Source organism: Cynoglossus semilaevis, chromosome Z (genome assembly GCF_000523025.1).
Source record: "Cynoglossus semilaevis isolate Cse_v1.0 chromosome Z, Cse_v1.0, whole genome shotgun sequence".
Classification (NCBI taxonomy): domain Eukaryota; kingdom Metazoa; phylum Chordata; class Actinopteri; order Pleuronectiformes; family Cynoglossidae; genus Cynoglossus; species Cynoglossus semilaevis.
Window position 1 is genome coordinate 13963475 of NC_024328.1, and position 13457 is coordinate 13976931.

Below are 13457 nucleotides of genomic sequence, written 5' to 3' on the forward strand. Positions count from 1 at the left end.
GCTATCCTCCAACTCCCGAAAACAACGTTTTTTTTTTTTTAGTTTGACCTTCTCATTGCCACACATTGGTTCCTCGTGTCTCCTTTTCTGACTTTTCTGTTTCTTTAGCGAATCCTCTTCCTTATACTCGCAGGAATTTGTTCGCACTTTGTAGGCTTCTGACTTGTAAGCCGTTTGAAGTTTTATGATTTGTTGAGACGTATTTGATAGTCACCAGGTTGGAGCAACACACCTGGGCTCGTTTCAAACAAACATTACGTGAAAATGTCTCAATACACCACCGATACCACTCACGAGTCCAAGAATTTATAATTACCGTCGAGCGTCACAGTGGACCAAAAACACAAGTGAGACATAATGGAAAACCGATGTTTTGTGTCTGTGGTCTTTGGTTTAGAGGGATTTACTGAGTGACACACACAGCTCTGTTCCCAGTTAGACCCGATGACGGTCAAGTCATAGGAAACGAAAAAGGAGAGAGGAGGATAATAAAGATCGTAACTTGGTAAGGCAGTAGACAGACAACTATAGGAAAAAAAATGTTTAGAAAAGGGAGGAGAAAAATAAATGGAAGAGTGGGTGGGAGAGAGAGTTAGAGAGAGAGAGTGAGCTACAGGATTAACAGAAAAGATGACCTTGTGGACAGACATGGTGGTCCTCGGACTTCCTTCTGGAGCTCTTTTATCAGTCATTCTTCTTCCCCCGTTACTATTCCCTCTACACCCTACATACACGACCTGTTGACCTTACATTAATCCCGCTCTTAAAGGAGAGATTATCAAGTGGCCGTACAGAACGGTGAAATCTCTCGGGTCAGGATCAGTTGATCGAAACACAGTAGTGAAGTCGGTAAACTGAACAGAGAACCGATAGATTGTAGGGAACCCGGGAACTCATTGCGGTTACATTTAATTTAAAAAAAAAGTTTCTTCAACTACTTCAGTTTTTTTTAAAATAGGCATTCGTTTTTTTGGGATCGTTTTGCGGCCTCATTGACGAGGACTATAACATCCTTACACCAATTCAGGTGAAGGGTTGTCCATGATCTAGTGGTTCTAACAATCGCATCTTGTTGGGGGAACTGTAGGCTCAAATCCCGGCCCTTGTAGGACCGTGGTTCAGTGAGCGTTTAAGGCAGCGGAGCGTAATGTCCAGTAATTGTCGATCAGTTTTGCTTTGGATATGGCTATGATGCTAATGCTAAGCCACGGTCACTATGTAATCGTGACATCGTGTGTGACATCGTGACTGTCCATAAATATGATCCCGTCTCAGTTTCGCTCATTCTGTTTGTTACAGTGTTTGTTTAGCGACAGAGGAAACGCTAGGCCTCATCTTCAGCAGAGATCGACGATGAGTTTAGCGCTCCAGCCTTTTGAGGTCCTAACAATTTAGGGTCCGGTACTCTGTTTTCATGCAGTAGTAGTCGCGACAATAATTAAGTAGAAGTGGCGCGCTGGTGCTTTACATACGTAGCAAAAACTCTGTTTTATCTTAAGGGATTGTCAGAGAAATTAAAAAAAAAACAAACAAGAAACTCATCTCGAGTAAGGGCTAGTTTAAAGCCAGCATAATTTAGGGAAGTTGCGGACAAGTTCCAGTAGCAGCAGCCAGTAAAAAGCCTAGGAAACAATACTGACTCCATGATTTCTCTCTTCATACTTTGGTGCAACGATGGAGTGGTTTAAAAAAAAAAAAAAAAAAAAAACGGAATAGTTGCCAGGCCAAGACGCAAACCTACGGTATGGTACGATGAGGTGGCTAACGTACTCCTGGGCTATGCTAACCTCAAACAGATGTACATTCTACGAGGTGAGCTCTTAGTGAAGAACAGATGATTTCCATTAGGTTAATAATACAAAATCTGATTTGGGGGGGGGGAGAGGGGGCTGCTGCTGCTGCTGCTGCTGCTGTTCTCAGTTCCTCCCTCGTTCGCCGTCAGTTGTCACTCCGCCGCTTCCACCGACCGAGGCAGGAGGAGGAGGAGGAGGAGAAGAAGGAGGAGGAGGAAGAAGAGGGATGCAGGAAGAATACACCTTGCCTCCTTTCACTCCCTTATTTTTCTTCCTCCCTTCTTCTGTTTCTCCCTCTATGCTCCTCGGCAACGGCAGCAACTACCGACCAGCACATCACACACACACTCTTATAAACAGAGACTCAGACACACACACACAAACAAAACCCTAGACACATTGACACACACAGATTGAGTGGCATCATCACACAGACTGAGACGCCCTTGGACTGCTGCGCACGAGGTGAGTGGGTAAATATTTAAAATGTATTCTGGATAATTGACTCTCTCTGTGTGTGTGGTTTGGCTTTCTGCATGTCTGCATGTGCTGGTGTGGTTTCTCTCCCCTCTCTCCCACTCCCTCTCTCACTCTCTCACTCTCTCTCTCTTCCTTTGTATTTGTTTACGAGGCGAACCAGAGCCAATGAGACTTTTTCACCAGACCAAAACAAATCCACAAAATAATGCTGACTCCGTATGTTAGTGTGTTAGTGTGTAAGTGTGTGTGTGTGTGTGTGTGCCAACACTGCTACTTGTCAAACTGTGGTTTCTGTGGCTCTTGGCTGCTGCAGAAAAACTATAGGATCTTCAGGCGTATCGTCCTCTGGTTTTAAACGTGACATGGTGGTTTTGTACGTAACGTAATGGAATTTCTTTGCTTAAGTCACAAAGTGTTGCCCGAACGTCAAAGAATAAAAGTTCAACCTTAGAACTTCCCTGATCTACACGTGTTAACAAACGATTCAAGGCAACTAAATGTCACACCTGGGGCCACAGTGATCTTTGGGAAAAAGTAGGAAAAAGAAAAAAAAAATTGAGGCAACTCCTAAAGTACCGATCACAATAGGTGTCGACGGAGGTGATAATGACTGAAAAGGTTGTAGATATGTTTTACTGTCACAGAAACGATTGTCGTGTCTTCGTAACACTTGTGAACTTTCTCTCTTCCTCAACATCCTTGGTCCAATTTTGGCCACGAGACTCGGTTCTCTTGCTTCATGCCCCAAATTCTCATCACTCCCGGTTGAAATCTCAGCATCACTTCCTTCCTTCTCAATCCTTTTTACAATTGTCTGTTCTCTGTCACCCCTGACAACTGCCTCCGTCCGTTCCACATTGCCTGGCTTCTCGTCTGCGTCATTGCTTTGGACGAAAAGTCCCAAATACCTCAACCCATCCTCACGCACCTCCTCTCATCCTTGCGGAGTTCACCTGCGTCATTTTTGTCTGTCCTCTTCAGAATTCACCTCCTCTTCTCCTGATACTCTTCCACTTACTCTCTACCCTCAGTGACCTCGTCTGCCAATCCGTCCATCACCCCATTCAGACTACATTGAACCCATCTGTCATTCTGACCGCACACTTCACCACAGACTCCCTTTTCTCGTGCCTTGCACCATCCTCACATTCTTCTCTGCCTCTCTAGACTTTCTAAAACATTACCCTCATTAATCCAGAACTCCATCGTCAATCTTCCCTTTATCTAGTAAAAAACTTTAAAATCCATAATTGTCGTCAATAATAGATGATTGACTCATTCAATTGCCTACGTACCAGGAGTGTTACTGTTAAGCAACGTGACACGTCACGTTGAGGAAAACAGAAATAATTTTAACCGCAAAGTAAAACACTAGTAACAATGAACAAGACATTACAACCAAGAAAAATTGAAGACAAGACAAGAATAAATATAAACATTAAGTAATTCCCAGTGGGGCCCCTTGAGGTCAGCTGACCCCAAAATCTGCCATGACGATCCGGATTTTTGTACAGTGGCCGCAAAGCGAAGCCAGGGGCTACCCTGAACACGACTTGTAGAAGGGAATCTGGTGAGTTTGACGCGCAGCACGACTGACGTTTTATGAGGATATGAAAGTGCATCTAGCAGTAAATCGCTCCGAGCAGGACAAACTCCTACTGCACTCTGTCTGCTTGTCTGCCGACTGAGGCTGCCAGCACGATGACAGGAGCGAGGTGAGGGGCCCCGGGGGTTTTCAGGGTGGGGACAGCACAGGGCTGATGGAACGGGAGGAAGAAATATTGAGGGGACCGTTTACTCCTTTCCAGGCAGGGAGGTGGGCCAGTGGAGAAGGAGGAAAAACCCCTCTACTCCACTTAACTCCCTCCCCCGCTCCGGTCTAAAAGCCAATAAGACTTGTCTTTTGCACCAGACTGAATAAATCCAAGAAATAAGGCAGACTCTGGTTTGACGTACGTGCGTGCGCTCGCGAAAGGAGATAGACAGATGGAATGAGATGAAGAAAAGAGGAAAGTCCTGAGAACATGGGTTTCTACTTCGCCGGGAGGGAAGTGGTAAATTAGAAAACATATAAGAAATACTCGGGGAACTGCACACATTTTTTTAAGAGAGCGGAGCTGGTGAGGTGTTCTCACAAACGGTGAAGTGAGGTCACGTAAGGATCGTTCCTATGGCGTAGGTTACATTTCAGACGGAGTTCCAAGGTTAAATTCAATTAGCGGTAACCAGAGGTGTGGACTCGAGTCGCGTGACTCGGACTCGAGTCGTCAATTTGACGACTTTAGACTCGACTTGACAAAATGTAAAGCGACTCGCAACTCGACTTGGACTTTAACGTCAATGACTCGTGACTTCACTCGGACTTGAGCCCTTTGACTCGACAAGACTTGATACTTTCTCCCAAACCCGGAGATTATAAAGTAAGTTTTTAAGGAGCGCTCTGTATCTCTCAAATGAGACCCACGTTGTTTTGACATGATAGCATCGAGCCATCAAGCCTCATCGAACATCCGATGAGGAAGAGCCGTCAAACAACGCGCGAGTGAGAGAAAATTATACCAAAGATCGTGTTGTTTATTTTTGTTTATTTAAAAACTACAAGGTGGTCAACAAAAAAAACAAAACAAATGTAAAAGGACTCGAAACAGAAACGGCAGGACTTGGGACTTGACTTGACACTTTTTGGTCTTGACTTGAGACTCGACTCGGACTTGAGCGCAAAGACTTGAGACTTACTTGTGACTTGGAAAGCAATGACTCAAACTATTCGTTTTTTTAAATTATTTCTTCATTCTCGACAAGCGCAAAGGAAACGTAAACACAGTCAACAACGTAGCAAAAACAAGTCACCGATATTCCGACAACTTACCAGAGAGTCCCACCTCCTGGACAACTTTCGCCCATATCTTTTTTTTTTATTCTGCTCCCAATAATAGTCGTTAATTAATTAATTAAATTAATACGATTAAACAAATGCGATTTTTTTTTACTTTACGTAATTATGTCATGATTGTTCTGGTCTGTTCTATTAACCTAATTCCCATTTTACTTTTTTTTTGAGATTGTTAAGCAAAAATACGCATGCGTTGCGGATAAGCATCTTTGCTTATGTAGATTTTTTTTTTTCCCACGTTTTCCCCTTTTTACTGGTACGACGACAGATGCTATAAGAGAGCATTGGAGGCTATCGCTTTACTTTAGCAATAAATGGTCATTTTTGTTGCGTACGTGTGTGTGTATGTGTGCTTATGCGTGTGTGCGTGTGTGTAGTCCACGTTCCGCTGGAGCGTTCGCATACCTGCGCGACCACGTGGCTTCGTTCCGAATATGAGAGTGCGCGGTGGCCCCGACGCGTATGTGCGTACAGTCACTCACGCCACTGGCCAAAAGCCTACACATGTGAGGCTCTGTCTGAGTACGTCCGTGTGTGTGTGGCAGCTGGCTGGGCTCCAGCTGTGTCTGGTTGGATAATGAACTCCAGGTGCGGCAGCGCCTGCTTTAAGACACCTGTCACCAATATTTAGTGCCAGAGGAGCCAGACTGCAAACAGGGCGAGACGAGCTGTTTGCTTATTTTAACTGGACCTGAGGACATGGGGATGTACTGTGAGCCCTTTCCTAGAAGTCCTCCCTCTCTCTTTCTCACTCTCTCTCTCTCTCTCTCGCTCTCTCTCTTTCTCTCTCTTTTTCCTCTCTTTCTTTTCTGTATGTGTGCAGCCTGGACATCCTTCAGTCCCCCTGACGTTTGTGCTGATTCTGTGTTTTCTTGTGACATTTAGCCTAACAAAGGTGATTTCTTTTTTTTTTTAACTCAGTCATAAAAGTAAATCTTTGAGGCAAAGTGTCAGGAAAATGTTAATGATAATTAAGACCAGTGCTAGTTAGCATGGACATGGACCGGTGCTAGTTATCATGGACATGGACCGGTGCTAGTTAGCATGGACGTGGACCGGTGCTAGTTAGCACGGACGTGGACCGGTGCTAGTTAGCACGGACGTGGACCAGTGCTAGTTAGCATGGACCGGTGCTAGTTAGCATGGACACGGACTGGTGCTAGTTAGCATGGACACGGACCGTGCTAGTTAGCATGGACGTGGACCGGTGCTAGTTATCATGGACATGGACCGGTGCTAGTTAGCACGGACGTGGACCGGTGCTAGTTAGCACGGACATGGACCGGTGCTAGTTAGCACGGACATGGACCGGTGCTAGTTATCATGGACATGGACCGGCGCTAGTTAGCATGGACGTGGACCATTGCTAGTTAGCACGGACATGGACCGGTGCTAGTTAGCATGGACCGGTGCTAGTTAGCATGGACCGGTGCTAGTTATCATGGACATGGACCGGCGCTAGTTAGCATGGAGGACATGGTTTAACGTCAAACGAATAAAAAAAATAAAAAATGCAACACTTCTAGCCTATAGTTCCACCTTTTCCTGTAGCATAAACACCAAAGCTAACATTAGCTACGGCAGCTACAGCCTGGTACCATTGACTAGCTAATTAGCTGCTATAATACCTTGGTACTATGTCTGTACTACCTATCAAAAAGAATAAAGAGATCAATGTAGAAATACTTTTTTTTTTTGCTTTACTTTACACTGACTGGATTTACCACTTGACAGAGCTAGGATCGTACGTGTGTCGGTGAGATGGTATTTAACGTCGGTTCTGCACGTGTTCCGTTTTTTTTTTTTGGAATCCCTACAGCCGCAGAAGAGCCTCTCTGCAGACTTTTCTTCTGACTCAAAAATTCTCAATGAGACATTAATCTCCCGTGTCAGACCTGAGCCTCCCTTTTCCTGTGTGTCTGTGCCGGGTTCGCGTTAACCTTTACATGCAGACATCTACACTTCCTCGCCGTCTGCCTTCATATAGCGCCGGCAAACAAAGGTCCACCTGTGTTGAATCCTAGGAAACTTGCCGCCGTCTTTCCGGCACACTTCCAGCTTGTTTAACTTTGACTAGGGCCCCTCTGCTGTCCGCCTCCAGCACCTGCGGCCTCTCAACAGCACGTCTGTGTCGCCCTCCACCTGCCAGGGCCGGCGGAGCTGGTTTCCTGCCAGTTCAACATTCAAATACCTGCTCTTGGCACGCTGCCTCTGGCAGGAGTGCGCGCAAATGCCCTCTGTTAGCTATACCATTGTTCCACTCTTCCACGCTGACGTGCCTGGAAGCCTAACAGCCGCTTACCGAGTTCCATGCGATCGGCGGCCGGTAATGGAGAACAGCCGTCCGCACGGTCAGAAGATACAACTCTGATGCAGTTAGCGCGGTAATGTCGGACAGGTAGGGGCTCTGTAAACACTTCGGTTTGTTTACAGTTGTGTATAGAACAGTGTGAGACACAGGAAAAAAAGAAAACGTCCGTAGAGATAATGTGAGTAAAGGAGAAACAGCTCACTTCAGACCAAATTCAATTAAGCACATTTCCAAAAACCACCGCAGGGTTCTTTAAAGCTGGCAACGGTTTTCCTTGTGAAGCGTAGAGTGTTTTACTTTTCGTCATTGATGGTTCACATTCATCCAGTCAGTACAATTTCTTTTTTTTTTTTAAATACACAGCAGTAGACAAAATATTTCAGCTCGCTTTTATGGTCCACCAACAATCCCACTGTAATGTATCTGTCGGTACAATTCCCTCGCAGTTGCCACTTAGAAACATCCAACTCCACTCGAGCGATAAAATCTTTAGGTCCTTTATCACGGTGGTTCTCTAACGAAGGTACCCAGACCCAGGCGGCATGACGGCCTAAATGGAGTCATTCAGTCTCATTGTTTCCCAAATACTGGGTCACGACCCTCAAGTGGGTTGCAAGAATTTTTTTTTTTTTTGGGTCGTTTTGCAAAATGTTTTCCCAAGAGTTTACGAATAATGTCTATTGACTTGGGTCGCAAAGGTTTGTGACTTTTAAACTATGGGTTCCCCAGAAAAAAAAGGGTTTGGGAAACAGTGATTTAGCCACGATGTAACTGAAAAAGAGAATCAGAGCCATGAGTTCTGGCAGTTTTTCAATGTATATGTTGAATTGGGAAGATCGACAAAGATCGAACTTTGATAGAAGATGAAAAGACGGCCAAGACTTGGACAGTGAAGAGCCAATTGTATTACACACTACAGACGTCCTCCAGATACGAGATAAATTCTTCAACTGCTACAAAGGGGCGTGACATCTCACCACCTGATAGGTCAGGATATCTCAAGGAATCTGAAAAAACGGACGCATCAAAACTTATCCTTCTTTGGTGTGATGGCTCAGATGTGTCATTTTGAGACTTACAGACCCTCAACATTTTCAAACGCTGCTGAAGAACAGCCCAAAGCCAGCCTTTGAACACCAAAATAAAGACGTACGTTAGCAGACGCAGGCTTTTATTACGTGACTCTCCGAAGCAGCTAGAAAAAAAACCCTCTCTTGACTCCTCGAGGACGTTCATACCTAGCGGTTCGAGGCACAAGGAGCACACACACAGTGCAGTCAGTGCTGAACACAGCTGTGAGTTTGTGGGCTTCGGCCTATTATGTCTGCAGCCAGTGCTGTCTGAGGGAGCTAGACGGGGCTAGACAGGTCGTATTTAACATCATTAAATGATGACGATCCTAATTGATGCTCTGAAATTGCATCACCAGCTGCTCCCACTGAAATGTTTGGCGCCGATCGCCCTTCGTTTGTTGGTCCCCTTTTGTTGGCACCGAAAAAAGGAGTCAGAAAGAAAAAAATATTCCAACCTCAAATGTTTTCCCATGGCTTTCAAAAAACTTTTAAAAGTCCAAGGTCGGACCCCTCTTTGGATCTGAGAGTTTGGAAGATGTCGGGGGAGAGAAAAAAAAACAAATAAAAAAACTACATCCACACATCTCTGTGGTATTCCTTCACCCACAACACGGCATAAGTGTCTGAACATGGGTTTAAATACCACAGGCGCTCATTAGTGGTCAGAATATTTCCTTTCAAACCCTTCAGGCTTTGTTAAAGACTCATCACCGCCGCTGCCAAGAAACACAGACTCGCTCCATTCATCATCTCAGAAACAGCTCTTGGTCTCACACGTGAGAGGATCGTACCGTAAACCAGGGTTAGATGTTTATAGGGTTTTATGGAGATCGCTATTTAAATTTTTTTTTTCCCGTGTATTTGAGAATGAAAGAGGGGCAGATAAAAAGAAGAGGTGAGAGGCAGAGAGAGGGTGAATTTAAAGATAGGAACAGAGAATAGAAGAAGAATCTGACAAAAATACAGAAAAATTGCCCAGACCTGCGGAGGATATTACCAAATCTCCACCAAGTCTTGACTTTCTGTTTGAACGATCAACTTTTTAAATTTTGTCTTTTCCATCCGTCCATTTTCATCCGTTTTATCCGTTACCGGGTTGCGGGGTCAGCAGACTCCACGACCGCCACCCAAATCACACTGCCCCATACCAACCCCGCCCCTGAACCTTCCTGCAGGTGGTGAGTCCACTAGAAGGTACCAATCGCCCTGACCGGGATTCGAACTTTCCCAGGAGGTGAACCCTGGGCTTCCACATCAATGACAGAGACATCGCCACTAATTTAGTCTTTTTTTAATTTTACTATACTGTCAAGAAAATGTCAACTTTATACAGCATTTGGGTTGAACGTCTGCCTGTGACTGTCATTAGGATGACGTTGTCATCATGGGAACGGTGTGGAGAGACGAGTATGGTCCTGCTGGGCTTCCTGACGTTGGTGATGTCACTGGGTAACCTGTCCACCAGGGGGCTCCAGGTAAATGAACACCATCCATTTGCTCACAGCAAAATCTCTACAACTTCTTTTTTGAAAGGCCTGTTACAGTGGACTGTTTTACAATGGACTGTTTTACAGTGGACTGTTACAGTGGCCTGTTTTACAGTGGCCTGTTACAGTGGACTGTTTTATAGTGGACTGTTACAGTGGACTGTTACAGTGCCCTGTGACAGTGGACTGTTTTACAGTGGACTGTTTTACAGTGGACTGTTACAGCGGCCTGTTTTACAGTGGCCTGTTACAGTGGACTGTTTTACAGTGGACTGTTACAGCGGCCTGTTTTACAGTGGCCTGTTACAGTGGACTGTTACAGCGGCCTGTTTTACAGTGGCCTGTTACAGTGGACTGTTTTATAGTGGACTGTTACAGTGGACTGTTATAGTGCCCTGTTACAGTGGCCTGTTTTACAGTGGCCTGTTACAGTGGACTGTTATAGTGCCCTGTTACAGTGGACTGTCACAGTGGCCTGTTTTACAGTGGACTGTTTTACAATGGACTGTTTTACAGTGGACTGTTACAGCGGCCTGTTTTACAGTGGCCTGTTACAGTGGACTGTTACAGCGGCCTGTTTTACAGTGGCCTGTTACAGTGGACTGTTTTATAGTGGACTGTTACAGTGGACTGTTTTACAATGGACTGTTTTACAGTGGACTGTTTTACAATGGACTGTTTTACAGTGGACTGTTTTACAATGGACTGTTTTACAGTGGACTGTTACAGTGCCCTGTTACAGTGGTTACAGTGGACTGTTTTACAATGGACTGTTTTACAGTGGACTGTTACAGCGGCCTGTTTTACAGTGGCCTGTTACAGTGGACTGTTTTACAGTGGGCTGTTACAGTGCCCTGTTACAGTGGTTACAGTGGACTGTTTTACAGTGGACTGTTTTACAATGGACTGTTTTACAGTGGACTGTTTTACAATGGACTGTTTTACAGTGGACTGTTTTACAGTGCCCTGTTACAGTGGACTGTTACAGTGAGTAATTGAATGTGTGTCTGTGCTCCGTGTGTGTGTGTGTGTCAAGGAGGAGGGTGTGGCTTTCAACAGCTTGGAAGAAGAGCTGGAGGTGACCACATACTGGTGGGGGGAGTGGGCCAAGTGGACCGCCTGCACTCGAACTTGTGGAGGAGGAGTGATGTCACAGGAAAGACACTGTCTCAAGCAGAGGTTGGAAACACACGCACACACACACACACAGACAATAAAAAAATCTGTGTCCGTCACATGTTCACACTCACGTTCACACCTAGGGTCAATTTGGAGTGAAAAAGATTAATCTTAATTTTGCATGTTTTTGTATTTCAGTATAAATGATTGGTCGACAAGAAGAAACTTTAAAACATAAAAAAAACTAAGGCTCAGCGTGCCAGATTCGGCCCATTCAGCTTTTTAATCCTTCCCACCAAATTTCTCCAAATTATATTTATATTATCGTTACACTTCTGCCTTTTCCCTGCAATACCCTTGTTTTCCCAGTAGATGGCGTAGAAACTGATAAAAGCATTTTAGCCTTTATGCATGACTTAGAGTTAGCTCTGTTTAATAAAGTAGTTGAACGTTTGGCTGTTGCTCATTCTTTTGTCTCCTTACTGTCCAAAGAAAGAAAGTTGCTGCTGGGAAGGACAACATGACCTGCACGGGGACAGCAAAGAAGTATCATCTCTGCAACACCAGAGTGAGTCACAAACTTGACACTTCACCTCGCAGAGACCATTTGTGTCGTTAGCTGTGATGGGGTTTTTTCTGTTCCGTAGGAATGTCCTGCTCCTGGGAGGAGCTTCAGAGAGGAGCAGTGCTGGTCCTTCAACTCCCAGCTCTACAACGGAAGGAACTTCCAGTGGAAACCTCTGTACCCTGGTAATGAATTTTGGCCAGATTGAACCCCCCTGACGGGCTTTTTTTTTGGCCTTATGTTTGACACCCCGGCCTTTTAGACACACAAAAACAACTTGTGACTGTTCGGACTTGTGCGTCTCCCACAGATGACTATGTCCACATCTCCAGTAACCCGTGCGACCTCCACTGCACCACCACAGATGGCCAGAGGCAACTGATGGTGACGGCACGAGACGGCACGTCCTGCAAGTACAGCAGTTACCATGGTGTCTGCGTGGACGGTAAGTGCGAGGTGAGTCCAGCTTTCTGTTCATTATGTTTTCCATAACTTCAACACAGCAGGTTAGGGTGATAAAGCGGAATATTGCATTGCATTTCAACCTATCCAGTTGACATTAGTAAGAACTTAAGAAAACAATGCAAACATGAAGCGTTGGTGGGCCAGAGTTGGCCCGCGAGCCTTGAGTTTGACACGTTACCTAGGCGTTAGCGCTAACCTAAGTTAACCATGCTAGCCACTAACCACGTGGGCCTGCTTTCCTGCTCATTTGTGTAAGAATTCTAGTGTCCTTCCTCCTCATATGTACTTTGCTGCTCAGCCAATAGGATGTGACGGAGTCCTGTTTTCCTCAAACACCTTGGATAAGTGTGGTGTCTGTCAGGGCGATGGCAGCAGCTGCAGCAGAGTCACTGGAAACTTCAGACGTGGAGCCATGACGCTGGGTGGGCCGAAAAAAGAAGAAAAAAAAATTAAAAATCACATGACTGTTTAAAAGTCAACAGCGAACGTTTACCGCCGTTTTTTTTTTCCTGTTGTTTAGGTTACTCCTTCATCACCCAAATACCTGAGGGATCGTGGGACATCCAAATCATCGAGAGGAAGAAATCTGCTGATGTTTTAGGTAGACAAGTCTTTGAAAAAAAATTAAAAAATTAAAAAATAATAATTACTGATTTCACTCCTGCGCCACAGCTGTGACTGACCAGGCAGGAAACTTCTTTTTCAACGGGGCCTACAAAGTGGACAGTCCCCAGAACTTCCATGCCGCCGGTACTGTTTTCAAATACCGTCGGCCCATGGATGTGTATGAGACCGGGATCGAGTACATCGTTGCTAAGGGACCCATCGATCAAGCAATCAATATCCTGGTAGGCCTACCGTAGTACTTTCACTATGTCTGTGCAGTATTGCGAAAAAACAATAGTCCGCCTAGATTTTCTTAGGAAGCTCAGATCTTTCGTGGTGTTTGCAAAAAAAAAAAAAAAATCTTGGATACGTTTTATCAACTGTCAATCTTTGGTTATACGGCTGTTTTCCCTGAAATGTGAGGTATCCTGACATTTCAGCATACTCATTAGAACGGCATACGCTACATTTCTGAACAGCACCAGTCTTAGCCTCCCAACCCCTACAGTCTCATTGGTTGGGAATATTTTACGAGTCCCAAGCCAGACTGTTAGCAACATGGTTTTAGACTTACCCCAAAACTAGTTCTTGCAAGTGCTACTGTCCCTGCATTAGTGGAGATACTATACTAGTAGACTGAACAAACTCTCCTTCAATAAAAAAAC

At 45.0% G+C, this 13457-nt stretch overlaps 1 protein-coding gene across 1 annotated transcript in view; it reads left to right on the plus strand.

The window, feature by feature from the left end:
• The first annotated feature begins 1890 nt into the window (after positions 1 to 1890).
• ttc16 (tetratricopeptide repeat domain 16) overlaps positions 1891 to 13457 on the plus strand; it is a 21524-nt gene continuing 9957 nt past the window's right edge. Inside the window, exons 1-9 of the mRNA XM_025053427.1 lie at positions 1891 to 2258; positions 9920 to 10025; positions 11074 to 11216; positions 11649 to 11724; positions 11804 to 11906; positions 12032 to 12177; positions 12485 to 12608; positions 12707 to 12787; positions 12859 to 13034. Of these exons, the coding sequence (XP_024909195.1) occupies positions 9921 to 10025; positions 11074 to 11216; positions 11649 to 11724; positions 11804 to 11906; positions 12032 to 12177; positions 12485 to 12608; positions 12707 to 12787; positions 12859 to 13034 (954 nt within the window). The 5' untranslated portion in view covers positions 1891 to 2258; position 9920. The remainder of the gene's footprint in view (positions 2259 to 9919; positions 10026 to 11073; positions 11217 to 11648; positions 11725 to 11803; positions 11907 to 12031; positions 12178 to 12484; positions 12609 to 12706; positions 12788 to 12858; positions 13035 to 13457) is intronic.